The 20,320-nt window shown below is 39.8% G+C and overlaps 1 protein-coding gene across 6 annotated transcripts in view; it reads right to left on the bottom strand.

Annotated features, from left to right (window-relative positions):
- The window catches only part of SBF2 (SET binding factor 2), a 522,987-nt gene that overhangs the window by 62,478 nt on the left and 440,189 nt on the right, over positions 1-20,320 (bottom strand). For all 6 annotated transcript variants that reach the window (XM_056802096.1, XM_056802098.1, XM_056802099.1 and 3 more), the window contains 4 exons: positions 17,397-17,524; positions 10,569-10,744; positions 9,368-9,513; positions 6,162-6,360 (listed from right to left, as the gene is read on the bottom strand). In XM_056802096.1, the coding sequence (XP_056658074.1) occupies positions 6,162-6,360; positions 9,368-9,513; positions 10,569-10,744; positions 17,397-17,524 (649 nt within the window). The remainder of the gene's footprint in view (positions 1-6,161; positions 6,361-9,367; positions 9,514-10,568; positions 10,745-17,396; positions 17,525-20,320) is intronic.

Raw genomic sequence — 20,320 nt, 5'->3', positions numbered from 1 at the left:
CCTGTGTGCCAAAATTATTAGTGACAGTTTTGCATTCCATTTCCTTCTCTCCCTCTGTTTCTGGAGGCAACAACCAAGTATGCTTAGTAGTGTGGACTGAATTTAGGGTTGCTTAAAAACTCCAATAATTCATGCAGTTTTACTCTGCATTTACTGTACAGGTATATTATTTTCTATGATAAAGACCTTATACATGTGTCCTTAAAGATGTAAGCTTTATAAGGATAGGAATAGTGTATAATCTAAGCTTTACACACTAGCTCTCACACCACACACAAGTGCTCCACCGTCCCTGCTGCTCAGATGGAAGGCCTGGTTTTGTTGCTTTCGCAGTCCTTGCCTGGGCCCTGCTGCTTGGATGAGGCTTGCCTGGTCAGCTAGCATTAGTGGGGCTGAAGTGTCCAGGGACATACAGAGGAAGTGGTAGATGGCTTTTTCTGGCAGCTAATCATTCTAAACTGGGCCGCATCACTCATTGCCCACTTCTAATGGACACAGTACTAGAAATGATGGCAATAGCATTAAGACAAGAAAAATAAATTGAGGGAATAACTATAGATAAAGGATAAACAAAGTAATTATTTTATGCTAATGCTATAACAATGTGTTTAAAGAACTCTAAAGAGTCAACTGAAATTAACTGAAACAATACAAACTTGTAAGACATAAAATAAATCTGCAAATCATTAGGGTTTCTATATAATGCCAACAAAACACAGCAAGAAGAGAAAGAGAATCCATTTAACATGACCAAAGAATATGTTCAAGACACACTCTAGAACTATATAAAGACAACTACAAACAACTGATTACAGAAATTCAGACCTCAGTAATGGAAAAAATGTAAGCTGCCAATCAATCTACCAAGTGATTACTTTATAGAACTAGGAAAAAAAAATAAAACAATGCATATGGAAGAAACAAAGGTCATGACTCTCTAGAGAAATAAGAAATAAAATTGAATGAAAGAGTCCAGTAAGTACTGAAACAATTTGGTATTGATTGGGTATACAGCACAAGAAGAAAATGTTTCTAATACTCTATTATAGTATTTAATAAACATAAATACCCAAGTTACATGTTTAAGACTCAATATTTAGGGGCAGCTAGGTGGCTCAGGGGATTGAAAATCAGGCCTAGAGATGGGAAGTCCTAGGTTCAACTCTGGCTTCTGTGAATTTTAGATTTTACTCCACCCTGTTTAGTCTTTAGAATTCTATCAACCAGGAATGTATACACCCCCACTTAAGAATTAATTGTGAGGAGGATGGACTATGACTGACATGTGCTAGCAAGTGACAAATCAGAAACAACTGACTGACCCCCTGGGCTATCCTAAGCCAAGCTTAAGCTACCATTGGTACATGTGAGATGCAGGAAGTAATGTAAAGAACTGTCTATATATTTCGCGTCACCTCTGCTCTTCACTCTCTAGCTTGGAGATGTTGGGCTCGCTCCTGACGATGGGCTCTGTCGGCAGTGTGGGGAACATAGGGTGGCATTTTTGTGTACTTGAAGCTCTTGTCGGGTTTTGTTGTTTGTGTCTTGCCAGTGAGGTGACTGGGGGAAGTTCTGTAGCGTGGGTTAGGTGAGGGTTAGGGTGACCTTGGTGAGGTGAGGTGACTGGTTCCTCCTTTCCTCCTTTCCTTAACCTCCAACTCCTATCTGGCTTGCCAGAGCAGTCCAATTCCCTTTCCTCTCTCTCTTCTTCTTAATTTCTTCCTTCTATTGTAATTAAACCATCATAAAAATTCCAAACTGACTTGAGTATCTTATTGGGATTGAATTTTAATCCCTGGCGACCACTAGTATAATATATTCAGTCAACAACTCTAATTTAACCCCTTACAGTCTGGCTAATCCATGAAGGTTGTGACAAGTACCTTCAAATCTCTGTGAAAATTTTCTTTCCTCTTTCTCTCTTTATTACCTCCTCAAGTCAGTCTTTTAAGCATCTAACTCAGCAGTTCAAAACACAGCTGTGAGATCAGATGAGTATGAAACATTTTTTTTCTCTTGTCTCCTTAATTTGAATTGAACACACAGCCATTTTTTTTTTAACCTTAATTGGCAGGATCCTGAGGTCTTAGCTGGGAAAGCTGTTTCCAAATCTCCCTTCCCTTAGGGAACAAACAACCCAATTAGCCAACCCTCACTGACAACACTAGCTGGCTAGATTACTTTTAACTGGTGGTGAGGAAAACCTGGAGGAACCTTCTAGCTGTAGGAGCCCCATTTCCTGGCCATTACTGCAATTCTGCCTACCAGAAGGTAAGGGGTTTTTAAAAAAAGATTCAATATTGCCCAAAAGCTTCTGGGAAAACTGGAGAGTAATATGGAAGAAATAAGATTTAGATGAACACTTAACACCTTCAACAAAGTTAAATTCAAAAATAGATATTGGACTTAGACATAAAAAAGATCATATATTAAACAAATTAGACAAACAGAAAAAAATTATCTGGCTGATCCATAGGTAGGAAAAAAATTGATGATCAAATGGGAAAAAGAAAGGCTCACAGAAGATAAAATGGATAATTTTGTTTATGTAAAAATATAAAAGTTTTTACATAAACTAATGTAATAAAGCTAAATTAAAGATGCAATTAACTGAGAAAAATTCTTAGCAGCAAGTTGCTTGGTTTGTTTTGAAAATATATAATATATAAAATATATAAGGAACTGCTTCATATTTTAAGTAGATGAGGCATTCCCCAACTGGTATTTAAATGGTTTAAGGCAATAGTGTCATACACAAATAGAAACCAATCCCTGTAACCATGAATTAACATTATTTGTGTTGTATTTTTTTTAATTAAACATTTCCCAATTACATTTGAATCTGGTTCAGGCTGCACTTGGGAGTTTTGTTGATTTTGGCCAAGAGTTTGACACTTCTTAAAGGAAGAAATAACCATATGAAAAAAATGCTCCAAATCCCTATTAATGAAAAAATGTAAATTAAAGCGCTCCTTTGAGATTCCTCCAACACTGATTAGTTTGGCAAAAATGAAATTGAAAAAATGATAAATTCTGGAGGTGCTATGAAAAATAGGCACACTGATCTATTGTTATTGGACTTGTGAATGGGTGTGAATGTGCTGACACATGCTGTGATATATTTAGGATGCATTATTTATAGACACATGCTCACACATCTTCAATTTTTTTCAATGAAATATGAGGCAAGGCTTTCAGAAAGTGGGAGGAGGGACAGCCATTTGAGGAATGAAGAAAGGGTTTGGAAAAGCCACTGTGGTGAGTGGGATGTGAGTCTGAAAGGATCGCCTCGTAGCAATGAGGGCTCAGGTGAAGAAATTTGTAGTGGACCCAATTAGCAGTTTCATGACTTCTTTCATTCAGCAGCATGAGAATAGAAGAAAAGGCAGCAGACGGTGAGTTTATTCGAAGTGTAGGGCTTAGCAAGGCAATGCTGGCAATAAAATAAGTAGGCAAGGGACTTAAGATAGTGCAGAGATGAACTGATTTACTAATGGTCAACAAGGGGAAAGAATGAAGATGTAAGCAGGATAGGGAACTGAGGGATGGGGGGACACAATGAGAATGAAGAACAGGGTTTGGGGTTTAGAAGCAGAGACAGAGGTGGAATGGCAATAGATAATGAATTCCAGAGTGCACTTGTGGGTGATGGCAACATTAAGGTATGGTCATCTACTTTATTTTAGGCTCTGAGTCACCTTCCATGGGAGATTAAATGTACTCTAATAAAAGCTTCATAGATTTATGCATTACTATTCTATCTGATCCTTTTGAGAAGTTGTTTTTAAGGATTGAAATAGATAGCTCTAAGAGTTGGGAAGTTTTCTCTGATATCCAGCCTTTATTTGCCTCTTGGCTGCTTCTATTCACTGCCTCTTGTTTTGTCTGTAGAGCCAAGGCAGAGCTCTCTTCCACACCACAGCCCCTGAGACTCATGCCCCTCTCAAATCTTCTCTTCTTCAGGATAAATAAACATCATTAGTTCCTTTCCTTCAATCATTACATGGTATGAACCTAAGGCTCCTCACCTCTTCCAGATGTTGTCTGCTTTGTTAATGCAGTTCCTACAGTGTCATGCTCTAAAGAATCTAGTCTGACCAGTGCCAAGAACAGTACAATAGAATGAGCAGAGTCTGGGCACATAGTAAGACTAAATTTATTTGTATTATCTCTCATTCATTCCTTCCCTCTCTCTTTGTCTATCCTTCGTTCCTTCCTTCGTTCCTTTGTTCCTTCGTTCCTTCCTTCCTTCCTTCCTTCCTTCCTTCTTTCCTTCTCTTTTCTGTCTTCATTTCCCTTTTTCATCAATTGCTTTTCCAAGTCCAAGATTTCATTAGTTGTTTTTTTTTTTGACTGCCATTTTGCAAAATTGACTCATTGAGCTTTCAATTAACTAAAAACTAATATGGTTTCTTCTTTTGCTAGGTATGCCTTACCCATTTATAAAATTAATTTTTTGGACCTAAATGTAAGACACAAAATTTGTGTCTATTAAATTTCATACTGTTAGATCTAGTGTACATTATAGCCCATCAATAGCTTTTAAAATCCAGATGATCATCCAAAGTGTCAGCCATCCTCCTCAGTTTTGTATTTTCTGAACATTTGAGAATCATGCCATGGATACCCATATCTAAGACATGGATAAAAATGTTGAACCATATTGGGCTGAGGCTAGATGCTGGGACCACTTTATCATAAACCTATTTTGCTTTTGACATTAGGCTATTAAGGATTACTCTTTCAGTCTGGGCATTCACTTAACCATTCTTGAACCCATCTATGTGTACTGTCTGTTGCCTAGTCTCTATTCCTCTATCTCATCTACAAGAAGAGACTGACAATTTTGTCATATATTTTATTGAAATCAAAGCAAACTATGCCTAAAGCAGCTTTCTCTGATCTACTAGCCTAATACCAAAATGAAAGTGCTTAAGTAAAATAATGTGCTGTTTTCAGATAAAGAAGAGATGACACTGGGATAAGGAAGATAGCTAATGATGAAATTAAATTCAGCAATAAAATGCATCCATAGATCTTTATAAAAAATGTTACATTTTTCTGTTGTTCAGTTGTTTCAGTTGTGCTCAATTCTTCTTGACTGCATTTAAGGTTTTCTTGGCAAAAGATACTGGAGTGGTTTGCAATTTCCTTCTCTGGCTCATTTTACAAATGAGGAAATTGAGAGAAACAGTTAAGTTAACTTGCCTAGGTTACAAAGCTAGTGCCTTAGATCTTCCTGACTCCTGGGAAGGCAGGTGGCACAGTGGATAGAGCACTGGGCTTGGAATCAGGAGGACTCATCTTCTCATGAAGTTTAAATCCAGTCTCGGGCACTTACTAGCTGTGTGACCCTTGGCAAGTCACTTAATCCTATTTGCCTCTGTTTCCTCATCTGTCTAATGACTTAGAGAAGACATGGCAAACCATTCCATTATCTCTGCCAAAAAAGCCCACAAAACAGGGTCACGAAGAGTCAGACATGACAAAAATGACCAAACACACAACTTCCTGACTCCAGACCCAGTGCTATAGTCACTAAGTGACTTAGCGTCTTTGCATTTTATGTAGCCCAAATGTCTTAATGTTTAATATAAACATTTGATTTTGCATAAAATGGAACTATTATGTGAAAAGGAAATGTGAACAGAAGAGAGGAATTCAAATTAATTTAGGAGTATGAATTCATGAAGAATAAAGAAAATGAGCAGTTAAGTGGCCCAGTGGATAGAGTGCCAGACCCGAAATCAGGAAGACCTATTTTCTTCATATAAAGTTTGTATTTTACAAATGTAATATTACAGAAAGAAAAAAAGTATAGTTTGTATGGCCCACAGAAATGGTACATATATCCTGCCTGCCGTTACTGTTCCTCCTCATCTAGCTAAGTGCTTCCTCTTCTTCAGACCCTAGTGCAGTCCTGTGACTTTGAGATCAAATCACTCTCCCTCACCTATGCAAAGAAAAATCCTGTAAAGAAACAAACTGTGAAGGAGCTGCTCGGCCAAAAGCAATAGAATGAAGAAAAGTTCAAAATTAGGTAGAAACAAGACCCTTTGTTTTGATGGTAAAACAACACGGGGAGCCCTTTCTGAAGGAACATTTCTTGTGGTGTGAAAAGGCTAATGGAAGCAGGAACATGATGCTACAACTGCACCTACCTGCGGCAGAGGGAATACATCCGATTTGAAGCGGTGATCCTAAAATACTCAGTTTTGGAGCGGGAAGAATGACCACTTATGGTCCCAAGGCCTAAACGCTGATAGTCTCGGAAACAGGCTCTTTCCACTAACTGTTCCATTGTTGACTTTTCAGAAGCCTTCAGGGTTGTGCTTGTAGGCAGTTCATTGTCATCTGAAACTTTGACAATAAAAACAGATTTATAAGAAATGAGAAAGCTAAAAAAACAGAACCTAAGAACTTCTGAGAGGCCCTTTCACTTGTTACAGAGGAGTTTAATTCAAATAGGAGTTAAAGACAGTCAGAACATCAGGCATAAAGAGCCAGGAAGCAATTTTTTTCTTGTTGAGGTAACTGTTTATAGAAAACCGCCATATTCACACATATCTATGAGAAGAATTTTATTTCAGGCATGATGGGAGATGTTCAGGAAACTATGCCAAGAGTTAATTTTATTACCATCTCACCCGTATCCTCAGGACCACAAAACAGATTCTTATCATTTAAAAGCAGCTCCAATTTGATTTGATATCCAAGGCTTCCTATTGTAGTCAGGTCTGTTTGGGAGACCCAGGCAGACCTTTTCTACAGGCTGTGATAGGATGTGAGGTTGAGGCTGAGGTTAAGAAGCAAAAAACAAAATCATATATGAAAGAGGGTCACACTAGTGATCTTCAACTCCAGCAAAATCACCGTACAAATTTGGTCCTAATGTTCTTTGGATGGCAAATTCATGCCAATATTCAAGTTCACTCTTCAATAATGCAAACTTAGGTCCTTTGAATCCAAATCAAGTGCTCATGAATCAATTTTTAATGTTTCTAAAAGAAATCTTGAGCCAAAGAGTGTGATTATGTGAGAAATGCCCTAGAGTAAACCTGCTTCATGTAAATCTAGAGCTGAGGCTCTGGGTCAGGAGTTACGAATTCAAGTTACTATTATTGCTGTTTTCCCATTTTGCTACTCTTTTTTTACTTTAGAATCCTCCTAGGGAGAACCTAAGAGAACATTTTAATGGAAGTTGGTTCTCCTCTTATTTGGGAGTACAGAATATTCTATGCCTTAGGCTTTCTGTGGAAGGATAATTTTTTTTCCAAGTGCTGTCAAGGATAGTATTCCATGAAATCAATTAGCAACTGAATTAGATGCTTTAAGGAGGGGTTATAGCTAAGTATATAGATTCAGAGTATCAGAGGTAGCGGGGTTCTTAAAGCCCATCTTATCCCTCTAATTTGAAAGAGGGCAAAATGAAGGCTCAAAAGGGGAAGATACTTGCTCAGGGTCTCATTGCAAGTTAGTCTAGATGGGCCTGAAACTCCAGTTCCTTGATGCTCAGGGCTTTAACATGTTTTAAACAAGGTCCGAGTCCTAAAGAACTAGCCATTTCACTCCATATGTTAAAAAATTAAAATTTATAATTTATATAACTACTACCACCTGCTTTGGTCAACAGAAGTCTTGGAGATGAGGTATGTTTTTTTCCCCGTGTTTTTCTTGAATTAATGTTGATTGAAACTTAAAAGTCTTAATTTCTTCCTCTGTAAAATAAGATGGCTGATGATGGGCTCGACCTGCCCTATCCCTCAACCCTAGTCTATTTGTAACAGCTCCCCTGCTGATCTGGAAGGGTTCCCTCCAGCGGTGGGTTTTAGAAGGCCATTTCTGGGATTTTACTGATTTTGGTAATAGGGTGAGACGTTCCCAGTTGGATTTATGGCTGTAGCTTCTCACCTCTTTCTCTAGCCTACAGTTCCCAGATAAGACTTTGTTTACAATCTGTCTCTGCTTTCCATTCTGCTCTTCTGAGAGCTCTCTCACGGGATACCTTCATAGGTTGGTGAAATGGTTCAAGAGTTCTAGCAATCATGCTTCAGGGACTCTGTGACTTCCTGGGTGTGTGCACACCACACCTCACACTGACCAGATAAAAGGATGTTCATTGGAATGCGTGAAGAGGTCCTGTGGCCAAGACAAGATGACCTTCTAGTGATGAGCCCCTCTACACAGTACAACCCAATAGCAGGTCCATATTGTGGCTAGGCACACCCTGGAAGGCTCATCAGGCAACAGGCCTTTATTAAATTCCTACTATGTAGCTGTACTGTGCTGAGCACTGGGAATTAGAAGAAAGGCAAAAACCAATCCTCGCCGTCGACGAGCTCACATGAATAGGGGAAAGCACATGTACAAATAAGATGTTTAAATGGTAAAATGGAGCAGCCGGAAAGCCTTCATGCCAAAGGTGGGATTTTAGCTGAGACCTGAAGGAATCCAGGAATTAGAAGCAAAGAGGGAGGACAAGACAGGAAGGTGTGCGGAGAAGTAAGGAAGACAATGCCACTGGATCACAGAGTCCATGAGATAGACAAAAGCACAAGACATAAATAAAGGCAGAAAGGACTTTAAAAGGCAAAAGGGGATTTTACATTTGATCCTTAAAGTAATAGGGAGCTGCTGGGGTTTACTGAGTAAGGGTAACAGGTCAGATCTGTACTTGAGGAAGATTGTTTTGGTGACTGAGTGGAGAATGGACTGACATCAGGAGAAACTTCAAGTAGAAGAACGACTGGACCTTGGTTTGTGCTGGCAGCACTTTTGAAAACTCAAGGTTCCCCCCTCTCCCAATCATACTGTACAGGCCTTGTCTTTTTAGTGAACTCAGGAGAGTGGTCCTCACTTATTACTGAGGGCCTAGGCCTTAGAACACGCTCTAACCCAATAAGAAGGACAAATCTGAGCAAGAATCTGCCTCCTTTGTCCACAGACGCACTATAACACCAGAAAAAAACTTGATTTTCTCTAAATTTTCACCATGTTTGGCTGGTAATGCTAATTGTGAATCTTATAGCTAGATGTGGAGAGACAGAGTAAGGTAGTTCTAATGACAGACTCAAAGGAACAAAACCAATGGAGAATTGTGAAAGTCTAGTTCTGGGATTTTAGTCAACAAGTAAAATTTTCTCTAGGAAATCTGGGTCTTGGAAAGTAATGGCTAGAGGGCTGCTAGGTTAGTCTTGGTATTGCCATCAATTTTCTATGCCACCTTGAGTAAATAATTTAATCTCACTGGGCCTAATTTTTCTTAGAGTTAGGGGCACTGATTAAAGCCTTTTCCAGTTTAGACTAATTTTCATCCCCTACACAGAATAAAAATATAATTTAATTATGAAATAGAATTGCTGTGTACCAGAGATGTCATCATCTTCATTCCATCCAGGACGATTTACCCGTTCTTCCATAATTGTTCCTGTTCTCCTCTTCAATAAATATTGGCGACCAATGGTCATTTTTCCTGCTCGTTTGGCACCCTTCACTATTGTTTTTGAAAAAGTGCTACAGATCACAAATCAAACAAAATACTCATTAAAATTTGAAAATTATTTGAGTTCTAATAGTCACAAACATTTCCCAGATTTAGTTCTTCTTTTATCCCATTGCCACCAGCCTTACCCATGTCTTTGTCACCTTGTAAAGACATCACTGAATCAATTCCTTGGTGGTTGCCCTGATCTAGTTTCTCATCCTCTAAACCACTGTGCAACTGGTACCTGGATTATCCTTTATTTAAGTATCACTTTCAGTCTATACGTTTTATTCTTTCATTCAAAGTCGATATAATCATTCCCTATTACTTCCTTCATCAGGCCAAAACATCCCCATCTTACTTCCAGGTCAAGTCCTGTTTCCTTTCAGCTTACTTCCCACTGCATAATATCCCCACATCCTGGAGAGTGAAGTGGCTCTAAGGCCTGTTGGGCAGAATGACAGGATTCCAGGCCTGGGAATCAGAAGCTCTGGATTCCAGTCCCATGTCTGCCCCTATTAGTGATAAATAACCTTGGACAAGTCCTTTACAAAGAGTCTCAGTTTCCTCTTCTGTAAAAATGAGGCCATTGAGTAAGATAAGCTAAGGTCCTTTTTTAGCACAGATATTCTGTATTGTTATGTTTATAATTGCTTAAGATATTTGTACTCTTTGCCACAATGTTTAATATTCATGGTCTCTAATGGATAGAATTGATAATGGGAGTCCCAAGATAGCAGAGTCTTTTAACATAGCTAGTTGTGTATTATCAATGGCCTGTATTAATGGCAACTGCAAACATCTAATATGTCTGGCCGGGGAACAGAGAACACCTTTTCTCCATGTTTCTAAAGGCTTCCCCTCTCCCCACTCCAGCACTTGCTCTCTAGAACCTGGCCAACAGTACAAATCTACTTTTGGTGACACTGATCATGTCAATATTTAGAATTGGAAGCTCCAGTTCTCATAATTTCTCATAATCTTACCTAGTTTAAAAAACCAAAGTGACTCAAGGCCCAGCAATAAGCCCACAATCAAGCCAGGCAGCTCAAAGAAGAGTGCACTCCCTCCTCTTCCTTCTTACCGGAAGGAAGTATTTTTTTCTTTCTGCTTGGGTAAGATGACCTGTGGGGTGGTTTGTCCAGCAGCAAATGCGAAGGTGCTGAAAATGGACTGGGGGTAGCGGGACTTCATCAGCTGCTTCTTAAAGATCTCCACTGCCTCAGGACTCACTTCTTCATCAAAGGCCACTTGGATCAGCTGCAGACCAAGAGATCAAACATATTAGAGGCCCCCGGGCATTCCAGAGATGCCTACCAGCAGAAGGCTTGGCCTTGCTCTTTTGCCATCACTTAAATAATTCATCTCTTGAATGCCACATTTATACTGAAGAAAAACAAAGGTCTTAGGAGAGAGAGAGAGAGAGGCAGCCTTGGGAGACGGGCTGCAACTGCATGTCCAACACTGGGCTACTAGATGCAAATAGCTTAACTGCTCAAGTCTTAGTTTCTTCATGTGTAAAATGGGGATAATATCTACCACTGAGGGCTACTGTTGTAAGGATTGGCTTTTTGCAAAAGCAAGATGCAAGAGATCCTGCAAACCAATATTCCACACAGAATTCTCAGGCACTGGGGAATTGAAGACAGAGGCAGTTGGTGGACTCCTCTGGAATACAGTGAGGCTGCTGTTTTTTCTCTAGCAGTCAGGAGAGCCAAGAGGGTTTCTGTTTGGTATTTCTGGGGTAGACGCAAAGAGCCAGTGATTCCCTCTTCTTTAGCTTTTCTTGATATTCTGCCTGTTCCTGCCTACTGTTGCTGCTGGTGCTGCTGATGTCAAGTGGATTTCAACAGAGCTGTTTCTGGGACTATTGCTTGAATCAAAGAGGATTCCTGTGTTGTGAGATTCTTTGACCCTGGTCCTTGTTCCTAACCTTTAACCTTAATTACTAATTTAAGAATTTAGTTTAGAATAATTATAGAAGATATAGGGGTTTTAATCTCTGTTTGGGTTAAGAGCTACTTATTCCCTAATTCCCTTTACTCTTATGCTAAAATAAACCTGTTATTTTACATATATATATATATATATATATATATATATATATATATATATATATATATATATATATATATATATATATATAGTTCGTTTTGAATCCTTCTTTTAACCCACCTGTTACACTACTCTGAGGAGTAGCTATTATATGTAATTTTTGCATTTTGCAAGCCTTAAATTATATAAATGTTAACTATTATTATTTTATTGGGAGAAGCAGTTTACATATCACTGCCAGTTTATAATTCAATTAAATTCACATTTACTAAGTGTCTATTGTCTTAAGAAATGGAATTTATAGACTAATGTTATTAACTGATATGTATGTAGCACTTCAGGGTTTGCAAAATATTTCATATACATGATTACAGCTGGTCCTCCATATTATCCCCATTTTACAGAAGAGAAAACTCACGATAAGAGAGGTCAAGTGCTTTGACCAGGGTCAGACAGCTAGTAAGTGCCTAAGGAAGAAGAGTAGCCTAACTCAGAGTTCAGTGCTTTGGCTATGATGTCACCAGTAGTAGCTACCAGTCTAGAAGAAATGTATGCCACACTGTGCCAGTAGCCTGCTCTTACCCAATGACTCCTTCTGCCCAGGCACACGGCCCAATAGATCTCCCCAGATGGCCCATAAGACACTGGCCAGAGAACTCCTGGCCAAATTTCATGTGGATGGCCCCTATGATGTTCACTGTGGAACAGGTGACATTTTGGCTAATCAGAAGAAGCCAGATGGCAGTTATCCATGGTGGCATGAAAGCATCTGTTACCACTGCATCTTACAGGCATCCAAAAGTGGATGGGAAAAGCAGATTCCCAGTCCTTGGGAAAAGGGAAAATCAAGTTTTACTGAACAGTGAGCTCATATGCCACTTTATCAACACCTTTAAGAGGGGCTTCCTTGTGGTGCAGAGGTCCTTGGCCAGAATGATGCTGAAGTGAAAACATGTTATAATACAAATCCACTAGATAGGGCGTCAGGAGACCAGGTGAAAGTATGGTTTTGGCACTAACTAGCTGAGATAAGTCATCATTCTTTTTGGGATCTCAACACAGCACAGCATTTAGAGCTGATCTGAGATCTGGGTTCACCATAGTTCAGTAGTTTCCTTTTTTTTTTAAAACATATAATGACCCTTTCTTTTATTTTAAACCATTACCTTCTGTTTTAGAATCAATATTAAGTATTGGTTCCAAGGCAAAGAGAGGTAAGGGCTAGGCAAAGGGGGTTAAGTGATTTGCCCAGTGTTAGATTTAAAATGGTTGATGTCTTAAACTGTAGTGATTAAAATAGTGGAAGATGTAAATTGTGATAGATATAAGAGAGGGTGAGTAAATTGTGACCGCAGAAAATATGTTTCACTACAGTGTTTTGGTTTTTAAATCAAATATAAGGTGGTCGTCAGGGAAATATTCCCAATTATTCAATATGCCCAAGTCAACTGGGTTTTATAGAGATTTTAATTAATACAAATGTGGAATTAAAGAAAAGAGAGAAAGAGAGAAAAAGGAAATAAGTATGAAGGGCCTTAAGCCAACATGGCCTAGACCTGAGTCTTAAGAGAGAGAGATCAGTCAGTCAGTCCTTTAACACTCACCACAAGGTCTGTCTAAGCAAGGATTCTAGTGACACCAGGCCAGCTCCATCTCAGCTGATTTCACCAGAGAGAGTTCCAGCCAGAGTCCTCCTTAAAGAGCCTTCCAGCCAGAGATTGTTACAAAGGGCCTCTCTCTAGAGCCTCCAGAGGAACAGAGTCCCCTCAGAGGTGCTCTAGCGAGACCTCCTTAGAGAATGTCCTCCAAGAGCTTCCCTTCTCCAGAGCCTCTCAAGAGATTCTTCCCAAGCGATCCTCATCAGAGATCCTCCAAAAGGATTTTTTAAAGAGATTCTGCTTTCTCTTATATAGGGGTTATTCTCCTATGTCACCTCCCCTAAGTCCTTACATCTACCAATCACTGTAAACGCTTTCCAAAGGACTGCCCATCTGAATTCCTGCTAAGTCGACAAATCTCCTCAGTAAGTCTGAACCAGAAAAAATGCTGCTGTGTTGACTAATCTCCTCAGTAAATCTGAACCAGTGAAAACACAGCTGAGTCAACTAATCTCATTAAGAGAAAACTTGCCCAACCCTTTTAGGTACCTAGCAGCTCATTGTATCAATTCTAAAAACAGGCCTGGCTCAAAGAACTCCTTGCCTTATTATAAGCATGGGTCCAAGTACTTTCATTGTTTAGCAAGGAGTTTTCTCCCCTAAAGCAGTCTTAAGTACAGGTAGAGTAGAGGTCCTCCCATAGCAAGGATTTTTCTCCCCTAAAGCAGTCTTAAGTACAGGTGGAGTAGAGGTCCTCCCATAGCAAGTTTTCTCATCAAAATGGGGAATGTTCCCAGTCCAATGGGGAAATTCTTAACATTCACAAGTCTGAGAAATTTCAAGGTTTACATCAGGGACAAACAGCTAGGAAGAGTTTGAGGCCAGACTGGAACCCAGAACCTCCTATTTGTAGGCCTACCTCTCAATCCACTGAGTCACCTACCTGCCTCCTAATGACTCCCTCTTAAGGGTGAAAATTTTCTTGTCCTTTATATGGCTGGATAGCATTAGAATTTATTAAGAAAAGACATGACAGAGAAAGTTACTCTGAATCAGTAACACTTTTAAATGAATTTGGAACTCAGTTGAAACTATGAACTGATGTGGAGAGACATGAGCAGAGCCAAGGGAACATTATACACAGTAACAGAAACATTGTGGATAATCATATGTAATCGACTCTGCTACTAATAACGCAATGATCCAGGACAACACTACCCACATTGAAAGAAAGAACTGTGGGAGTAGAAATGCAGTAGAAAACACATGATTTATCACTTGTTTATATGGGCATATGATTTGGGGTTTTGGTTTTAAAAGATTACTTTATTATAAATATGAATAATAAAATGAAATAGGTATGGAGTGATAATCCATGTAGAACCCAGTGGAATTGCTTGTCAGCTCTGGGAGGGGGGAGAGAAAACGAATCTTGTAACCATGGAAAAATATTTAAAAATAAAAAATAAAATGAACTGGAGGAAAAAAAGAAGAATCCCAACTTGAGTGCATCATCTTTGTGGAGAGGTGACTGGCTTCTCAAAGGCTGGGCCAGGGAGGCACCAGCTCTGACAGGCCCTGAAAGGCTCTAACCTTTTAGAACACAGTCCCAGTCTCAGGCCTACGTTTGTTTCCCAGTAAGCAGCCTAAGGAAGGACTAAGCCAGATTCAACACCAGATTGCTGCCTTTCGATGATGAACTCTTTGGTAATGGTACCCAGGGTAAAAAACCAAAACAGAATGGTCTTCTGTACTGCGTGGCTACCCTCTGCTTCTACAGAGACAATGAGAGTGATGGAGTATGGGGAAGAGTGGGCTAAAGATTGCTGTCTTTAGAGTGTCTACGTGAATATTCATCCAATATTGGTGCTCTAAATGTGAGACCCTTGTTCAGTGACCAGTGAATGGACATATTATTGGAATAAGTAAATCATCCCAATCTTGACATTCTTTATATAAATGAAACCAGAAGACAAAAGGAAATTGAAGCTAAAATAACAGATGACTCACAGATTCCTCTTGGAAAGGCTTTTGGAATATCACTTTGGCAGTTACGTGAAATGGATTGGGGACGGAAGGCTAGAAGAAGGGACATCTATTAGGAAAGAATTCGAGTGGGCAAGAAGTGATGATGGCCTTAAGCAGGATGGTGGATATGAGAATGGTGAGAAGGGGATGGAAGCAAGAAATCTTACGGAGATAGAACTAAAAGTCTTATAACCTGGCTGGATAGATGGAATGAGAGGGTGTGATGGTGCTGTCATGGTGACAGAAGTAGGAAAATTATGAAGAAGTGTAATTTTAAAGGAAAAGACCTCGAGCTCTATTTGTGACATGCTGAATTTGAGATGCCTACGGGAAGTGCAGGTACCCTTTGGGGACTGAGCAAGTGATGTAGGACTAGTGCTCAAGAGAGAGATGAGAGCTGAAGAGGCACACATGAGAATCATTTCAATAGAAGTGATAAATGATGCTGTGGGAACAGAACAGAAGAGATTACCAAGAGAGAATTTAGAGAAAAAAAAGAGGACCCAGGAGAAAGCCTCAGGGCAAATCCATGTATGGAGGATGGGGCTGTACGATAATCTGGCAAATTAGACTAAAGAGTGGTCAGACAGATAGGATGAGAACCAGGAAAGAGAGGCATCCTGAAAGCCCAAGGAGGAGTGAGGCAGTTAAGTGGTTCAGAGAATGGAGAGCCAGGCCTAGAAGCAGGAAGTCCTGGGTTCAAATTTGACACTTGCTAGTTGTGTGACTCCAAGCAAGTTACTTAACCGCCACTGTCTAGCCCTTACCTCTCTTCTGCCTTGGACCCAATATTAGTATAGATTCCAAGATAGAAGGAAAGGATTTTTTTTTTTTAACCTAAGAAGGAATCATGTCAACAGTGTCACATCTCACAAAGCTGTCATGAAGAATTGGGACTGAGTCGAGGCTTTTTGGAAGAAGATTATTCTAAGGCCTCATTTCCACTTTAACTTCCTCTGACTAATCCTAATCAAACTATGTTATCTTGAGGATTCCGAGGTCATAGAAACTTAAAAGTCACCCCAAGAGAAAGTGAGGGGAAATGTGTTGTTTTGCAGCACAAAATCTGTAAACAGGATTTCTCCTTTGAGTAAATGAAACCTTGAATCCATGATTCCCTGCATACTTTCCCTAATTGAAACCACAGTCTCTTACTACAAGGAAAATGATTATCCCCACATGGAGTTTGGCCATGGGGCCATAGAGTTTGTTGCAATGTCTCCAAGGTTACCTTCCATTAGGCTTGGCTCTCAATATGTCTTGAAGATTTTTGCTTTGGATTACTCTCTCACCCTCCACACTATCAATAGTTTCATTTTTTGTGCTCCTGTTTTCAAGACTTTGGGCACCTTTTAAGGGGACTGCCCCTAGCCCCCCACCTTTCCAATATGAAGTCTATATAGCTTCTAGAGTCATTTTCTTAAACTTTCAATGGTTCCCCATGGACTAAAGGATTCAGGGCTTGCCACAATCCAGATCTGACCAACATTTCAGCCTTATCTCCCAGTTTTCCTCATAAGCTCTACATTCAAATCATCATGGACTCCTTGTTGTTCTCCACCCTTATTCCACCTTTTCCTGGCTCCAAAATGAGTGCAGCCTGGCTTCCATGTCTGGAATGCTCTCTCAACTTTCTCTGCCTACTGAATCTTTTGTTTTCCTTCAAGGCCTTTGAGGCAGCTAGATGTTTCAGTGGATCACTATCCTGACCCAGAGCCAGGAATATCTGAGCACAAATCTAGGCTCAGATGCTTATTGGCTATGTGACTCTGGGCAAGTCCCTTCCGCTCTCTCTGCTGCAGTTCCCTCATCGATAAATGGGAATAATAAGACCTCCCGCCCAAGGGTGTTGTGAGGACAAAATGTGATCCTATTTGTAAAGGCTTTTGCAAATCTTCAAGCTCTCCATAAACCCCAGCTACTATTTCCATCAGACTCAAGGGTTATTTCCTTCATGAAGCCTTCCCTGGACAGTACTTCCCCCAAACCTCAATGAACCCAAAGTGTTTACTCCATCCTCACATTTCCTACCGTACGTCATACACATTTCTGTCTGTGTCACCTCTCCCCTAAAAGACTAAGCTGTCCTGGGGAAGTGGGAGGCAGAGGAACGTGCCATTTTTTTACCTTTGTATCCCTGTTGAATTCCCCCTGACCCCAGCAGGTGAGCATGGCCTGGTCTGAGTGGTGCCTCACTTGGAAACGTCGCCAGGCCATCCCCTTCCTGGTACCTGGAATGAGGCCGAAGTGATCTGCATCCCTTCCTGCATGTTCTGCTGCAGCTGGTTTGGGACAGTGATCTTCTTCTCCTTGATGATGGAGGCTATGGGGAAGCTCCGCATGACAGTCTGCTCACCAACTAAGACAGAACACAGACACTGCGTTAGTCCATCAGGGACACGACTGGCTTTCAGATACTTTCCTGGAGAAGAAGTGATGAAGAGAGAATACCGCTCTCTATTTTATTTGCAGACTGGTTCTCAGCCCTTCTAGGGATTGCTCTGACATCCCCCTCCATCCCAAGCCCAGTTAGTGCCAGGCCCATAGAACAGCAGGTCGGAGGTCAGCAGGGGCTTAACCCAGCATTGCGGCATGGAAAGAGTTGGGAGACCCTGGATCTGTCACTTACTGGGGGACTTGGATGAGTCTCTACTCTTCTCTGGGCTTCAATTTCCTCATCTATCAATTAGTCAATGAATATTTATTAAGCGCCTACTATGTGCCAGGTACTGAGCTAAAATGGAGATAATATTATTTGCACTACATGCCTCATAGAGGTGTCATGGGGATCAAATTAGTTGGTGGACGTGAAAGGCTTTGTCAAATAATTAAATAAGGCCTCAGATGTTTTAATGTTTGTGTAAAATAGGGGTCCTGAACCCGAGTGTCCACAGATAGATTGTAGGGAGATTATGAATTCAGATGGGGAAAAAAATTCCATCTTTTTTTTTGAAAACTAACTTCTGATTGAAATTTAGCACTTCCCTTGCTTATTTAAAAGCACTATGTGGCAAAGGGCTCCACAGGCTTCATTAGATTGCTCAAGGGGGCCATACCACGCCACCGAAAAGGTCAAGAGCTCCTGGAGTAAAGCCAAGAGGGGCTTGCGTTTTACGTGATTAATCATGTAGGCTATAGACTTCAATTCCAAAAGGATCTGCCCGAGTCGGGACGAAGGGCTTGGCTCCAGACAAGTCAGGAAGAATGGTGGGCCAGGCCAGCAGGTGACTAGGGCTACATAGGGCAACAATGAGGAACACTTTATAATCAGACTTTTCATAAACAGACATGATACCGATGACTGAAAATCCTATTCCCCGAGGCACAGAGGTATTTCTTTTGTGAAAATTCCCGTGTGTTACGCTGCCCCCAGACAGCCCCAGACAGGGAGGTGCCACTCCTCATCAGGGCTTCTGGTTTCAGATCTTGGGCTTCCAGGAGTTTAAATAGTCAGGTAGATAAGGTCGCGTCCACAAGCACGTACTAACCGTACCTCACTGGAAGGGACACGTGCAGGAGTCAATCCATGTTCCTACTGAAGGCTCCCTAGCTCAAATCCTAGGTGTCACTCTCTCACCCCACATAGACACTGTTACCAAGGCCTGTTGTTTTTACCTTCATGACATCTCTTGCGCTGCTCCTCGGATACTGCCAGCACATTGAAAAGGGCCCTCATCACCTCATGCTGTAATAGCCTACTGGTTGGTCTCCCTGACCCAAGTTTCTCCCCAATTACAGTCTACCCTCCACTCAACTATCATAGAGATCTTCCTAAAGTCCAGATCTCAAAAAAGAACAAAGTAAAAATTCCCAACTAAATACCAAATTAGAAATCCTAAAAATTAAAGGTGAGATCAATAAAACTGAATGTAGGAAAACTATTGAATTAATGAATGAATCTAGGAGCTGGTTTTATGGACCCCCCCCCCCAACAAAACTGATAAAGCATTGGTAAATCTGATAAAAAAGAAGAAAAGCAAATCACTAGCATTAAAGATGAAAAGAGTGAATATGCTGCTAATGAAGATGAAGTTAGAGCAACTTTTAGAAGTTATTTTGCTCAATTACATGAAAACAAATTTAACAATGTGAGAGAAATGGAAGAAAACTTACATAAAAAAAAACTGCCTAGACTATCAGAGCAAGAAAGGATATTTAAATAAACCTATTTTAGAAAAAAGAAATTGAACAATCCATATATGAACATCCTAAGAAAAAAGCATCAGGACCAGATGGATTTACAAGTGAATTCTACCAAAAGGATCAACTAATTCAATATTAAATAAATTATTTGAAATAACAGGTAAAGAAGGAGTTTGCCAAATTCCTTTTATAAAACAAACATGGTGCTTATACTTAAACCAGGAAAAGCATTAACAGAGGAAGAAAATCACAGACCAATCTCATCAAAGAATATGGATAAACAAATCCTAAATAAAGTAGTAGCTAGGAGGCTACAACAAATGTCACAAAGATAATACACTGAGACTGAACAGGATTAATACCAGGAATATGCAGAGATGGTTTAATATAAGGAAAACTATTAACAGAATTGAGAATATCAATAACAAAATTAACAAAAACCTTAAGATTTTATCAACAGAGCAGAAAAACCTTTGACAAGATACAACACTCATTCCTACTAAAAACACTGGAAAGTATAGGTATAAATGAATTTTTTTCTTAAAATAATATGAAGCATCTACCTAAAACCATCAGCAAGTATTATTTGTAATGGGGAGAAGCTAGAAGCCTTCTCAATAAGATCAGGAGTGAAACAAGGATGTCCATTATCATCAATATTATTTAACATAGTATTAGAAATGCTAGCAATAGCAATAAAAGAAAAAGAAATTGAAGGAATCATAACGGGTAGAAAAATAATAAAATTATCTCTGTTTGCAGATGACATGATGGTATATGTGTAAAGTATTAGAGACTTAGTTAAAAAGTTAGTTGAAGCTATCAATAATTTTAGCAAAGTAGCAGAGTATAAAATAGACCTATATAAATCACCAGCATTTTTATATATTACTAACAAAGTCTTGTAAAAAGAGATAGAAAAAGATGGTCCATTTAAAATAATCACAGATAGAATAAAATATCTGGGAGTATACCTAACAAACCAACCCAGGAACTATGTGAATATAATTAT

The sequence above is a fragment of the Monodelphis domestica genome, chromosome 6 (assembly GCF_027887165.1).
Source record: "Monodelphis domestica isolate mMonDom1 chromosome 6, mMonDom1.pri, whole genome shotgun sequence".
Lineage (NCBI taxonomy): Eukaryota > Metazoa > Chordata > Mammalia > Didelphimorphia > Didelphidae > Monodelphis > Monodelphis domestica.
Note: the sequence above shows the minus strand (reverse complement) of the source record. Positions and strands in the feature narration are given on the sequence as shown.